General features: G+C 40.5%; 1 protein-coding gene across 3 annotated transcripts in view; it reads right to left on the bottom strand.

The window, feature by feature from the left end:
* Window positions 1-15710, bottom strand: part of LOC121951102 (epidermal retinol dehydrogenase 2-like) — a 51098-nt gene that overhangs the window by 23929 nt on the left and 11459 nt on the right. For all 3 annotated transcript variants that reach the window (XM_042497323.1, XM_042497324.1, XM_042497322.1), the window contains 2 exons: window positions 7539-7670; window positions 6073-6172 (listed from right to left, as the gene is read on the bottom strand). In XM_042497323.1, the coding sequence (XP_042353257.1) occupies window positions 6073-6172; window positions 7539-7670 (232 nt within the window). The remainder of the gene's footprint in view (window positions 1-6072; window positions 6173-7538; window positions 7671-15710) is intronic.

The following is a 15710-nucleotide window of genomic DNA, read 5'->3' as shown; positions in this document are numbered from 1 at the left end:
AAACTAATGACCAAATGTTTTAATTGACTTTGCAATCAAAGTTGGTTTCCAGTGTTCTATGGTAGTGCTTATTAAATTAGTTTATCTTAAATATTCCAGAACTAGTTGTAGTACTTGAGCACACCCACAGTCCGAAAATGAAAAACAAGTGATCATGAAATGTTGGGCCTGATAAAGGATAGGCCTGCATGCACACCAAAACGCTTAAACACTGATAGGTTTTCAACAGCGTGAGTCCCCTGGACCCACAGACGCTCGCTGAGCATTGGGTCCCCAACGAAGTTTGTTTTTTGACAAACTGCGGTTTTAAACTCATGTTTCATGTTAACATGGTCCTACCTCTGGTTCTATTTATGTACACTGTAAAATAAATATGTGTAGTAAAACAAATCAATTTTTTTCTTAATTTACAGAACAATAGCGCAGGCTATACAGTATGTCTCTTTATATACAGTCTATAAAACATCTGAACACCACATCTTGAGTTGAGTATAGAGGGCACCATAATCATCTGCTCAGTATCAAGTCAGTCAGAATCACAATCAGCATTATCGGCCCAGTATGTGTGAAGGAATTTGACTCTAAATCAAGTGGGATACATGATTGGGGTATTATAATATAATCTAGAAAAACGTAATTAAGATACTGTACTAGTTAAATATTTTCAGATTTTGGGAAATATGCTTGTTTAGAGCTTCTGTTTCCCTTTCACTCATTCAGACGATGAGCAAAGCAAGATCTCATCTTGTGGCATAAATAATATGGACAGTGAAAAAAGTTTTTCCAACACAATGTGTCCTTTGATATGAGTCAATTCTGTATTAATCAGCAGCATAATCACATTATCACAATGTGGAATTATCAGGGGAAAATAAGGTGCACCATCAACATGAGTGAATACAGCTGCTGTCACGTCAGGACATGTTGCCACACTACAGCAGAGGTCTGAACCAAGAGGCCACTTTAACAGAGCCCGCCTGTCTCTGACTGAGCTGCTCCACAAACCCTGCAGCCTCACTCAGAGATAACATGTACTGCCGCGGTGGTTATCAGCTGTCTCTGTTCATGCAAGTTTGCATAAAACGAATTGAATGACGCATTCAGCTCATCATTTGACTCTTATAAATGATAAATCACATACCGCCTGCATCTGCCTTTGAAGAACATAAATAATTATGAAAGTAAAAAGTAACACTGCTGCTTAAATTAAGGTGAGAGAGGAATGCTGGCATGAAGTGATTAATTGTGTAAAAGTAATGCTTTATTTTACCACTCTGTTCTATTTCTAATGTGACAGCTGGTTATTCCTTAAATTTGATGCAGCAGGTTTTGATGTTATACTCAGAACTATATTTAGGTCTGACACTGTCCCGTACTGAAGGAGAAAGTCACTTTAGTTTGTGGAAAAATCAATGAGAAATTAATTTTACTGATTGAATATTCTCAGTGATAAATACCAATTTACTAAGCAATTTTCTAGTCTGTGTTCTATCAGCTGTAATATAGCAGCAGTGTAAAACAGACTTCAGCAAATCAGGACCAAACGTACAAAGGGATTTCAAAGTGATAACAGGACAGTGACAAGGATGTATACCACATATTAATCTAGGAGTGTAACAATCAATTGATCTGGATCAACATATTGATTCGATGATCAACGATCCCATTTGATTGAAACAAAGTAAAAACACTGATCATATCATTGTCTCTAGGATACGCTTTTACTTTGAAATTCTGTGTCACTGTCTAACAGCAGCAGGTAAAGGACGGCAGCATCCAAGAAAAAGACCAGGACAATTAGCTATTGGATATATCTCCAACTCCTAGTTGTATAATGCATGCTTACTCACTTAAATGGAATTGATTATTGATCAGTCCTGCTAAAGTTAAATGAACTGTTGTACTGTTAAAGAGTCTGTCTGTGACTGGATGTGTGAATGTGTTGGTTGTGACAGTCAGTGCTTCGCTATTCACCTTCCATATGTTAAATAATTATTAAATACTGAACACCCCTTTTTATAATGTGTCAACACTTTTGTTATTAGCCCCTCATTTCCAGGTGGTGCTTCATTTTTATTCATACATAGTCTTATTGATATTAACAAATATCTTTTTGCTACTAACCAAACCTGCTCCAACTAGATGCCAACACCACCAATGTGAGCTGAGGCATTTGAATATATGCTCCCTGATGCTAAAGTTAAATGAAAAACTCATATGTCTAAAGTGACCTTTCTTAAAGGCCCACTGTGGAGGATTAAGCGGTATCTAGCGGTGAGGCTGCAAAACTGAAATACTCCCATGTGCTATGCATGTAGGAGAACTCAGTGGCTAACGAAAATGAAAAAAGCACTATCAAGTTTCAAGTCTGTTTGTGACATAAACAATCACTGTAATGTTATCAGCTCTATGGAGGCATCAAATGTCAGCAATGATCCTCGCTTTTTAAATGTTCTCTATCCAGCATCCTGCGAGTCAACGTACAGGTAATGGATAATAAACCAGTCAGTTCTCTGTGCTCGTACCAGTTTCTGGCAGGATATCAAGAACTTTAACGTGCTTTGTTACCCACATGATAATGATACATAGCTGGTTGAAAATTGGCAGAGTATCCCTGAAGAAGGTTATGCCTAACTTCCATCAACATATTGACTACGCTACAGGGAAATAAGACAATGGATTACTGTTATACCGTGATGAGAGGTAGCTACAGAGCTAAATCCCTTCCGCCGCTCGGTGAGAGCGACCGTGCAGCCATTCTGTTGAGAACAAATGATGTAAACAAACTTCAGCACATGCCCAAACTGATGCGAGAGGTCTGACAATCGTCAGGCAAATCAGAAGCTGCCCTGCAGTCTGCACTACATGATGCATTCTGGAGCAAGTACCAGGACACCACCACCATCATCACTGATGACATCAGTAAAGTCACTGACTCTGTGCTGGATTTAATCTGTAAAACTACAGAAACAACTGAACCAAGAACTACAGTTATTCATTCCACAGTCAGAAACCAAGGATTATCAGAGCAAACACGCTGCAGCTTGCAAACTAAGACTGCAGCAGCGTACAATGTAAGAAGAGCAGTAAAAACGGCACAAAGGGACTACAGGAAGAAAGTGGAACTACAATTCCAGGAAGACAGTCCCGGAAGCATGTGGCAAAGTCTAAGGAATATGATAGGTTACAGGCCCACAACCCCCTCCTTGTCAAGTGCTGATGTGTCCTTAGCAGTGAGCCTGATAAATTCTATGCTCTCTTTGAGGCCATCAATAGTCAACAAGCAGAATCAGCTGAGGCAGAGGTTAATGGATGGGTGGGTGTACCTCTGACACCTGTCTACCTCTCTGAGCCTGATGTAAGGAGGCTTTTAAGCGTGTTGACACTGAGAAAGCAGCAGGACCAGGCGGTGTCAGCGGGCGGGATTTCCAAACTAAGTGCTGATCAGCTAGCGACAGTGTTTCTGCCAGTCACTGGCTCAGTCAGTCATATGAAACAAGCTGGAACTATAAGTCAACTAACTAACTATTTCGCAAGCTCTACAGTGGATTAGTACAGCTTATTTAAAGTGTTGTTGTTTGTTTAAATAAAACAGTGGTTTCACCTCATGGGGTGAAGATCCTCAAGTTGTTGGTAAGACAACCTGTTCCTGCTCACAGTCAGCACAGACAGCCTCTACACTGGACTTGCTGCTGCCATCAGCACACTGAATGTTTTGTTTCTATCCATCCGTTATACAGATCATTGAAGAACATACAGAACGCAAGTAATGATATTCTTGATTAGTAACTGTCAAGTAAATTCAAGTCGAGTCAATTTTATTTATAGAGCCCATTATCATAACAGATGGTTTGCCTCAGAGGGCTTTACAGTGTACGACATCCCTCTGCCCTTAGAGCCTCACATCACCCAAGGAAAAACTCCCTTTCTCTCTCTTTCCGTCATATTTTGGGTTTGGGTATTGGTACCCTGTCCCCGTATGACACTGGTTTCCATATGACTAGCACTTATGGAACCAAATCACAACACAGATTTTGGTGTCTGATTTCCATGCCAGACTGTGTGAGTAGCAAGTGTGTGGCTGAGAGAACGTGAGTGACATGGACTTGTGAGGCTGCAGTGAGTGGATCAGTGACTATGATGTCACCGTGTCTTATACCACCTACTAATTAAAGCAAAGTGGGTTGGTTAGTTAGTTAGTTAGTTCGTTCGTTAGTTAATCCCTCATTGGAACCTGGACAGGCTCATTAAGGTGGACTGTTAAGGTGGTAAAGGTAGAAAATATAAATGCAGCCCACTTCGCATCTATTTGTTTTCTCAGACGGTTTCAGGTAAGATATGTTTTATACAGCATCACATATTCAAAAGTGCTTTAAACTTTTGTGGTCAGTTTTGCAGAACTAAGTGTGTCCTATGTTAGGGATACAAATATTAATACAAACACTTTTTTTGTTGCTGTTTTTGAAATTTGACTATTATTTAGTGTTAAAATATTGTGTTTTTTTTTTTTTTTTTAGGTTCAAGCCTCAAAGGAGTAAACCCCACTGAGTTTGTGCTTTGTCATTATTACTGTTTAACATTATTATTATTATTATTATTATTTATTGTTGTTGTTATCTTCTGCCACAACTCAAATTCCTGTGAGCTGGAATGAGCTGCAAACATGAAACCTGGCTCGATACCTGCAAATACTGATTTTAGAAAAGCCACACCCTCACACTGTAGGTCTGGCTGAGTTGAAATTTGGCACATGTATCCAGAGATGATATGTTCACCTTACGATTAGATACCATCACAATACCTGGGTACCGATTTAATATGTATTGTGATTCCATTTTATGACTGCATCATTATACCTTTTTCAAAAACAATGCACATCACATCAGGCAGCCTGTCACTCTATTCAACTAAATACAGGTCAAACGTAACTTAAAAATCATTGCTTTCTGTTTTATTTCTGTTTTACACAGCATCCAAACTTCTCTGGAACTGAGGTTGTAAAACTAGTATTTCAGTATATTCAGTTGTGCTGTGTTCGTTTCATGGTTGTGTTGTGTTTAAGTGTCATCAAATACAGTAAAACATCAGATCACCTGCATAATTGACCACAAAAGTAATAAAATAATGGCTTATAAAACATATTTACCTGAAACCGTCTAAGGAAACAAACAGATGCTAAGTGAACGGCATTTATATTTTCTATCTTTCCTTACTTAAAGGCCATTTGGAATAATAAGAGCTGGACTTTAGAGATCTGGTTCATGTCACTCATCAAGAGACAAAACTGTTTTGTTATTTGGAGATGTTTTTGCTTGAATCCTTCTCTGGCACTTGTTTCATTGAGGCTTCTGAGAAACACACTTCTCATTCTAAAGACCACCAAGGGGACCTCTCTCCTGAGTAGAATGTACCCAAAGAATAAAGGGTTACAATTGACACTGAATGGGAAATGGATTAGCTTTCTACTTATTCTTACCCATCTATTAAAGAAAGCTGTCATCAGTCTGGACAAAAATTATGCAGCTAAGAACATTTACAGTATCACTTAAACCGTGTGTTCATCAGACAGTTCGCTGACAAGGGGACAGTTTGTACAAGCAGAAGTGAAGCTGCTCTGACAGACCCTTGAAGCAGTCACTGGAGCCTGAATTCCTGCAGGGATGTAAAATGAACCTCAGTGGACAGGTCTGATAAACTGAAGAGGAAGTGTGGAGCTGTGTGGTTTTAACTAAGAGACAGCCAACCTGTCACACTCACATTTAGAGTCTACAGTGGACCAAACCTGCATGCCTATGAGCTGTAAGAGGATGCTGCAGGTCCCAGAGAAAACCCACGCTGACACAGAGAGAACATGTTAAGTCAATGCGGAGGGGCCCAACAGTTCAAACCCAGAAGGCGACACAGTGGTGCAAAAATGCTAACCACTGCACCGCTACCCAAACCTGGCAACTGAAACTGACATAAGTAGTACACATACAGAAGCTGCTACGGACGGATTAGGGCAACACTAAACCAAACACACATTCCAAAGAACCTGGCTTCCACACTGAATAAAGGACGTGAAACACACACCTGCCAATCCATTGACTCCGATGAGTCCAGCAGAACTAGCAATGCTGACAAGGTGGCCGTGATTGCTGGCAATCATTGCAGGAAGGAAGGCCTTGTAGGTCTAAGCAGAGACAAAAAACATAGACAACATGAAACTGAAGAAGGGATTTCACTGGACAGTTCAGAGAACAGCTGAGATCCTAGTTTACTTGTTTGCATTCGCTATCTTGATTTTTTAAATCAAAATAAATTCACTCAATGTTTCATGAGCCTCTAACTCAAGACCTCTTGACCTATGTCCTGTATTCACAACTGCTCCCATCAGGTAGACATTATTGGGTCCCTATTAAAAACAGAGGGAATACCTGAACAGGGATAAAAAGGCTTTCATTCCTCCATCAATGAATCTCCAGACCTCAGGACATCAGGAGGGTGTAAACTGAGGGGCAGAGCTGCATGGATTTGAATTCACTTGGTGTCTGCACTTGTCTGTGCTGCACCTCATGTCTGTTTTTGCACTATGTGTGTATTTTTGCATGACAGCCTTTATGTCCAAGACAAATGTCCTCTGGGACAAATGACGTAATCTTGAAATTTAACTGCATGTCAGTCTTCATGAGCAGATCCACTTTACTCATGTCATCAGGAATGGAATGGTGCACAGAGGTCACGGTTTAGTTCATTCCCAGGATATGGGTCACAGCTTGGTGCCATTTGGGTACAGTGGAGAAAAAACCCCAAATCTATCATTTCTTTACAACAGACGGTAACATTAGTCAAAGACAGACCCAGTCCTCCTGCTGGGGACTGAGGGAACATGTTGGTCACTGGCAACTTTGGTAAACTATTTTAATGATGAAAATATCATCATAGCGTGGACTGACTTGCACAAAATCCACTTTTTGTGCTAACCATATTGTATGTTGCTAACGTCAGTGTCTGGGCGGAAGTCACAATACTTGCATCAGTCTCCATAACCTGTATTCTGCATGCTCCAAACTGTGACCCATGTGCAGTAAAGGTTTGGCACAAATACAAACCAGTGCAGCCCTAGTTTTCATCACGTGACCTTGCTAGATTTTATTTGGTAATGTGATATGAAGACTGAGAGTTGAAAGTGCTGAAAAAAAGTACTGAAGTGGACCAAACTACCATTTCCCAGTTGAAGAATGAACTTCCACACTCATCTTCATTTTATATTTTCTAATTATATTCACTGATCAATCAATTTAAAAAACATATTCTAAAAAAATATTCTAACAAACTCAATATATTGTATCTTTAATCATTGCGGTGGCACACTTTGGCCAATTTTACAAAGAAATGAAGAGAAATGCTAACTTTAAATTAAAAAAAAAACTATTTTTCCACTTCAGACTGATTGCTCTCTAAATATTTATTTTCAATGAAAAACAGAAGAAATCATTGAGATCCAAGCAGAAGCTGTGGAGTGATTTTCTGTGGACTGTCTTCTGTGTGTGACTAACCCAGAAGTGAGCCATTGTGTTGACCTCCATCGTCTTCTCAACCAGGGAATCAGGAGCGTCCATAAACTTCTTTCCAGTCACGATCCCAGCATTGTTCACCAGAATGCTGATGTCACCCACCTCTCGCTTCACCTGCACAGAGCAAAGCATAATGTATGATACCACCACATTTTGTTAAAGAGCACAGAGATCTTCCAAATATACACATATCAGCCTGCAATGTTACCTAGCAGGAGCAGCAGTAGACACAAAACAAAATATCATTACACCAGCTATGATTTCCTTCCTTTGGACCAATCAGTGACATATCTGCTGCTCTGTCACCAGGTGCAACCCCCTTTACTTGACCGATACAACGACAGCCCTCACATAAAACCGGACTATCTCTGCAGAAGAAAGATGCAAACACTTTTGAAATTGTGTGATCCACTTTCTTGGTCTAAGTGAGAATAGGTTGCTGTTATCTGATTGATTTTCAGTGTAATGCATGGTCATGCAAGTTTTTCCTAATCATGCTGAGACAAATCTTTTTATCCTTGATATATTCTTAAGGTAATAGTAGGCCTAAGTCCATGATAACACCCAGATTTCTGGTTTTCAACATCACCAACTGAAGCTGAGCACAGACTTCTAATCAATCAAAGAGAACTGTGGCACATCCAATCTTTGATTTTTTCAATGCACCATGTCAGCGCTTGCATTAGACCGTAGTTCCATGGTGATATGGTTATGAAAATTCATGTCAAAATCATGTGGCATAATTAGAAAATAAGGTTAGAATTATAAGGTATGATATTTTGTTATTTTCCATAATCTAATTGAATTAAAGCATGTAGATGTTAAACAGAAGATGCTGTGGGAAGCTCTTCATGTAATTTTTGTCCACTCAGATGTAGAATTACCAATTTAAGCAGGAATTGAACCAGTTTAGTACTGTGCCAAGTAGTCCCACCAAGTTTTAGTGGATGTTATTGAAGACCTTAAAAAGAACAGTCTCAGTGCTGTGGTGTGGTAGAGCACCTGACTGAAGGCCATTAAAACAGTTATTTAGTGCCAAGAAGTTGTTCAGCTGTTTAAAAACCGCCTTATGAAAGATTTTACTTAAAAAGAAGAGGTTTGATAAGGGTCTATAATTGTTCATTAGTTTCACATCTAGATCTATTTTTACAGTTGCTAGATGACTGGAGATTTCAGGGTCTGTGGAAAGACACCTGAGAGAACAGATTTATCTACAGTTTGAAATTTTTTTGAAAAAGCCCATTGGCAGGATATCAAGGCAGCAGGAGGAGGGTTTCAGATTATGTATAATGTCCTTAAGGTTTTTATGCTTGGATGGATAAAATTGTGTCATGGTATTTATTTATTTAGTTAGTTTTAGACGGACACAGGGCCATACATATCCTGCACCTATTATAGAGGCACTGACTGTCAAATTTTCTGAATTTTGTCATTGAAGAATGAGGCAAATTCATTGCAGGCCCTAGTGGATAGAAGTTCAGAGGCTGCTGACACAGAAGGAGGTTTTATGCCTGTCAACACTTGCAAACAAGGCATGTGCATTATTTTTGTTTTTGGCAATAATGTCAGAGAAGGACCGCCTTGCATTTCCCAGGTTCTATATTATAAATTAAATGTCTTTTCATAGATGTCATAATGAACCAACAGAGTTTAGCTTTAGGACATTCACTTCTTTCTGTTCTGACCAGCATGGTATTTCACCCTGGAGTTATTTACCAGAAACAGCCATAACCTTAGTGGGTGCAATGGCATCAACATCAACATTTGTAATTTTCTATTTGAAATTATTCACAAGCTCATTAACAGGGATCCATGATAGGGCATGCGTGGAAAAAGAAAATCTGAGTAAATGTATCACAGGTGTTTTCAGTGACATACTGTTTTGTATTGCCTCCGCTTTAACCTTTGTGTGGACAGAGATAATGCCCTCAAAGATAACACGGGAATGATCCCAAAGCAACATAAATCACCATGTTAGAAATGTTTAGACCCTTGGAGCAAGTCCAGAGTGTGCCCCTTACTGTGTGTGGGCTCCGTCACATGCTAAGTCAGTCCATAGTTATCAAGAGCTTATCAAAAGAGGCACATATGCTTACATTCTAGGGAATTATTAACAAAATGGCACCTCCTTTATACACTCTAGCCACTCACACAACGGTTGACTCAGTAAGAACAGCTGCAGTTATTTTGATCTAACTAGGTTTCAGTTAAGAACATAAAATCAAAATTGTGCTTGATCAAAACTGTTTTTCTGGCTGGACGGGTCTGCCTGTATCTGTGTGTGCTGACCTTCTCATTTTTCTCTAAATTCATGTTTGTGAGATTTGATTCCTCTCACTAAAGTGGGAATGGGGCCTGACATGACACGTGTTGCAGTTTCGAGTTAGCAATGTTTCCTCTGACTCTTTTATCGATTATCAGGTGTGGGGTTAGTGAGTTAGTTTCTTTTGACCTTCGATCTATCAGGGCTTTCAGGGTTATTTCTAAGGTTCTGGCTAGCTTTGGTGCTGGTGGTGTGTTTAGCATACTTTGTATTTTCATTCAGAGTCAGTAAGGCATCAGTTCAGGTGGTAAGGTGAGTGTTGGTACTCTCTTTTTTGACTTCTTGATGGATTCATCTCTGCAGCAGACAACGTCAGACTAAATCCAGGCTGGAGTTGATGCTTTTAATCTAGCACTGGTACTGTGTCAATATGAAGCATATTAAGGAAGGCTGGTCTGAGAGCCTCAGCAGTTAATATGGTGGCGTTAGGACACCAGGGGAGCATGACTGGATGTTCTTCACATGCCCTATAAATTTTGTGGCTGTGAGTGTGCCATGTTTGTAGCCTCAACTGAGGAAGCGGCTGCTAAAAGTTGTGGCCAGAAGGTTGCTGAAGCCTGTTGTGGTGGCAACCTAGAAGTGCTGGTGGTCAGCGGTGAAGGAGTCTGTCAGACTGTAGAAAGAGACCTTTTGGGCTTGGTTGTCCCAGGGCTCACCTGAAGCAGCAGGCAGGTACCGGTTGGACAAACGTGCAGCTCCGGCGGTCAATGAAGCAAAAACCCCAGTGTGGGAGGAGTTTAGGAAGGCTATAGAGAAGGACTCAAGACTGAAGGAAGTTCTGGCAAACTGTTAAAATGCCTCAGGAAGGGAAAGTGGGGCTTGTCCTAAGCTGTGCTAAGCAGAGGGGGAGACCTGCTGACCTGGACAGGGGACATTGACGTACGGTGGAAGGAACACTTTGAGGAACTCCTGAGAGAGTCTGAAGGGAAATTCTTGTCATATCCTTGGCAAGGGTTGCTGAGGTAGTCAAAAACCTCCTCAATGGTAAGGTGCCAGGTGTGAATGAGATTTGCTCTGAGATACTGAAGGCTCTGGACACTGTAGGGCTGTCTTAGCTGACACCCCCTTTCAGTTTGGTGTGGAGGTCGGGTACAATGCCTGTGGAGTGGCTGACCAGGGCTGTAGCTCCCATTTTTAAAAAGGGTACCAGAAGGTATGCACCAATTATGGAGGTATCACACTGTTCAGCCTCCCTTGGAAAGTTTATTCCACATATATATATATATATATATATATATATATATATATATATCTAGCAATAATATATATATATATATATATATAGCAATAAAATATAAAACACAATAAAAGATAGAGATTTACAATAAAAGATAAAACGCTGCTTGACCATGTTTAGTTCTGACTCTTGGGACGGTCAGTAGACCAGCCCCTGATGTTCTGAGGATCCTTGAAGGTTCATATGTTACACGCATGTCAGAGATATATTCTGGCACTGAGCCAAAGAGTGATTTATAGACAGGCAGTGGGATTTTAAAATCAATTCTCTGAGTTACAGGTTGCCAGTGTAAGGATTTTAGAACTGGAGTAATGTGGTAATGTAATGTAATATATTTCCTAGATTTTGTCAGGCAGCAGCAGCATCCTGAAGAAGTTGAAGCTGGGAAACAGCTTGTTTAGGCAGGCCCACAAGAGGTGCCTGGTGGCTCAGTGGATAGAGCAGTGCCCCGTATACAGAGGTTTTGTCCTCGCCACAGCAGTCGTCTCCCACTCTCTCCCCTTTTCACGCTCACATTGTCCTGTCAATTAAAGGCAAGAAAGGCCCCCCAAAAAATCTTTAAAGGCCGATAAACAGACCGTTGCGGTAATCAAACCTACTGGAAATAAAGGTGTGTGTGAGCCTTTAAAGGTCTTGCTTCAACATTATTCTTCTGACTCTGGCAATTTTTTTGAATGATAAAAGGCAGATGACGTTAGGGATTTGATGTGACTGTGGAAATTTAAATTTGAGTCCAGGATAACCCCGAGGTTTCTTGCTTGGCTCTTGGTTAGAGAGAGGGATTCAAGGTGAGAGCTGACACTTCGTGGCCAAAAGACAATGATATCAGTCTTATCTCTATTGAGTTGGAGATGATTTTGATGTATCAAATCCTTGATTTGCTCAACACAGTGACACAGACGTTCTACAGGTTCATAATCACCTGATGAAAGTGATGTGTCCGCATAATTGTGGTAGGCTACTTTGTTATTTTGCATGATTTGGCCTAATGTTAGCTAATAGAGATTAAACAAGAGGGGTCCCAAAATGGACCCCTGTGGGACCCCACATGTTACGGTCACCTGCCCTGACTTAACTTCCAATTGAGACAAAGTATTTCCTGTCATGAAGATATGACTTTCTAATAAAATTGTATGGTCCACTGTGTCGAAGGCAGCAATCCAGCAGCACTAAAATAGAGACGTTGCCAGAATCGGTGTTAAGGCAGTTGTCATTCTTTTACCTTTATGAGTGCGGTCTCAGTGCTCAGTGCTCAGTGCTCCAATTGTTTAGCTTTAAAAAGTTTCTAAGTGGCTGGTGGACAACCATTTCAATAACTTTACTAAAAACCGTTGAGTTTGAAATTAGCTGATAGTTGTTCAGTACAGTGCAATCCAGACTGCTGTTCCTTAGGAGAGGCTTGATGACTGCAGTTTTCAAAGCATTTGGAAAAGTGCCAGATTGGAGAGACACATTAACTATAAGATTAAGTTGTTTTACCAGGCTGCTCAGAGCAGTTTTAAGGAAGCTAGGGGGTAAAACATGAAGGCAACAGGTGGAAGAACTGAGACTGGAGATGAGTTCTTCCAGTGACTGGTCACTAATGGACTTAAATTGTGTCATACTTAGCAAGTTACTGAGGGAAGCCTGCAGTGATGGCACATTATTCTTTGTGATGGAGGAGTTAATTGCATGTCTGATGCCTTGAACCTTGCTATCAAAAAAGTCTGCAAACACACTACACATGCTGTTGGAAACAAATTCTGGAGATATTGGAACCGGAGGGTTAATTAATCTGTCCATGGCAGCAAATAATATGTGAATTGTTACTGTTTCTGTTGATGATCTCAGAGAAAAATGACTGCCTTACACCTTTCAAGGTCAAATTATACATGCGTAATTTTTCTTTAGAGATTTCAAAATGAATGTGGAGCTTCGATTAACGCCATTTTCGTTCTGCTTTCCAACACTCCCTTTTCTGGGCCATTACAGAATGAGTGTTTATTAATAGTCCATTTGCTTAGGACTTATAAATATCACCTTAACAGGAGCAATGGCGTCAATTACATTTGCAATTTCAGAGGTGCAGGAGGTCAATATATTATCAACATGATTTGAAATTGTGTCAGTTTCAAATTTGGTTTCCCTTTTTTGTGTGTTAATGTTCATTTTTGCTAACAAACACAGGGCTTTTTGACCAGAAAAGAGCTCATGAACATAATGACTTCGACACCACCGGATTAGTTTCCCACATTTCTTACAGAATCTGTGGAAATACTGGACATTGTGGTCAAAAGCGTGCTCACCTTCACCAGCGCTATGAGACGCCGGAGAAGAGGGAAAAGGGCTGGCACGCTAATGTCCCTCCGTCAGCGCAGACTTCGCACAGAGCTCCTGGGCATATTTCTCTCCAATGTGCACTCACTGTGCCACAAATTGGACGAACTTCAGCCGCTGATGACAAGAAACAGAGACTTTTCTGCATCCTGCACATCACGGACACTCTCGTGGGCCCCCTGCAGTTCGCCTATATCGCCGACAGGTCTGTGGACAACGCTGTCAATCTGACCCCTCCTCTTCATCCTCGAGCATCTAGACTCAGCAGGAAACTATGCCAGGATACTGTCTGTGGATTTTAGCTTTGCTTTTAACACAGAAATCCCGGCTCTGCAGCAAAACAAGCTCTCCAAGCTGGACGTGCTTGACTCCACCTTCGGTGGATCACAGACTTCCTGTCTGACAGGAAGCAGCAGGTGAAGCTGGGGAAGCATGTTTCTGACAGAAGAACCATCAACACCAGCTCCCCTCAAGGCTGCGTTCTTTCTCCTAAACTCTTCTCCCCGTACACAAACAGCTGCATCTCAGGTCATCAGTCCATCAAACTCCTCAAGTTTGCGGACGACATCACCCTCATTGGACTCATCTCTGGTGGGGATGAGTCCGCCTACAAGTGGGAGGTTGACCATCTGGTGACCTGACACAATGGGAACAATTTAGAGCTTAATGCTCTGAAGACAGTGGAGATGGTAGTGGATTTCAGAAGGATCGCTGCCGCCCCTGCCCCCATCACCCCAATTTCCAATGTGGAGTCCTTCCGCCTCTTGGGGACCATCATCACCCAGGGCCTGAAGTGGGATCTGGACATCAACTCCCTCATGAAGAAAGCCCAGCAGAGGTCGTACTTCCTGCTGCAGCTGAAGAAATTCAACCTGCCGTTACATTAATGCACACCAGACTGGATTTCTGTAGACTGCACACTGTAGGTCAACTTAATTATTTCGATATAAGATATCTGCTGTGTAACTATACTTCCGAAAAACTGTACAATCCCTCCATTGCACCTTTTGCACATACATTTTGTGTGCTTTATATTCTATTTTGTCATCTTATATATTTAAGTTGCTTCAATATTTTTATCTTATGTCCTATTCTATTTAAATTAGTTATTCTGTCCTTCATGCTAATTGTTTTGCACCAAGACACCAAGTCACATTCCTTGTATATGTAAATGTACTTGGCAATAAAACTAAATTCTCATTCAAATTCAAATCTAAAATTTGGAGGGGTTGATTCAATAAGAGCAGCATTTCCATTTTTGCTGTCCATCAAGCTTATTGTGCATCACTCCTCCACCTCATTAATGTGTTGGAGTTAGTGACAAGAAGGAAAAAAAGGAAAAACTTGGAAAAATAATAGCTATGCAGAGAACAAGAAGAGCATTTGCACTGAAGCAAAGCAGGAAGTAAGTAAAAATAGTTAAAATCCTTCTTCTTGTAGGCCTACAGTTTGCATACATATAACAATATCAACCACCGTACTCAATAACAACAAAATCTTGACATATTTCAACGAAAGCATGATGCAGAGGTCCTGCTGATTAGGCATATTTCTCAATTAAGCCGATTTTCAACACATTTCCTCATTTAAACATGACTTTCACAGTACAGCATTATGTTAAATTACTATGTTACAATGTGATAATTGATAAGTTTCTCACACAAGTTTCTACGATAAGAAAATATCCTGTTAGAACAAGAAAAGTTTCTTTTAGAACATGGAAACTTTTCTTGTTCTCACTTTTTTTTCTTTGCTTTCTTTTTTCTGGCATGGCAATTACACACTTCCTTGAGGTTAGCCTCTTTTTATTGATTAAAACTTATTTCTTATTATTTCAGCATGTTAAATCACTAAATCACTGATCCCTAGCACAGATCAAAGTGCTGACAGGTTGGTACACACTGTGCTGTTGAATATCCCTGTCTTCTATGACTTAATAAGGGTTTTTATAAAGTACCGTATATTTTACATAATTATGATGCTGTTGTTTGAAGTTGCCAACCAACACAGCAACGTTAAGCCATGGAACAACCTGCACTCATAACATTCTGTTCTCTGAATTGAACTGGCTCCAGCTGTCCAGTCCCCACATACATTTAGTGTGTGTTTACACAACAGTCATCCCTCCCCTGCCTCAAGGCTACCCACACACACACATGCACACGCACACACAGGCTGACACATACACTCACGGGGACTGCTAGATTTAAATCCAGGAATGTATTAATGTATGTATGAACTTTCCAAGCATGCAGCACGATGTTGTCATATTTGTTGG

The sequence above is a fragment of the Plectropomus leopardus genome, chromosome 12 (genome assembly GCF_008729295.1).
Source record: "Plectropomus leopardus isolate mb chromosome 12, YSFRI_Pleo_2.0, whole genome shotgun sequence".
NCBI lineage: Eukaryota > Metazoa > Chordata > Actinopteri > Perciformes > Serranidae > Plectropomus > Plectropomus leopardus.
Note: the sequence above shows the minus strand (reverse complement) of the source record. Positions and strands in the feature narration are given on the sequence as shown.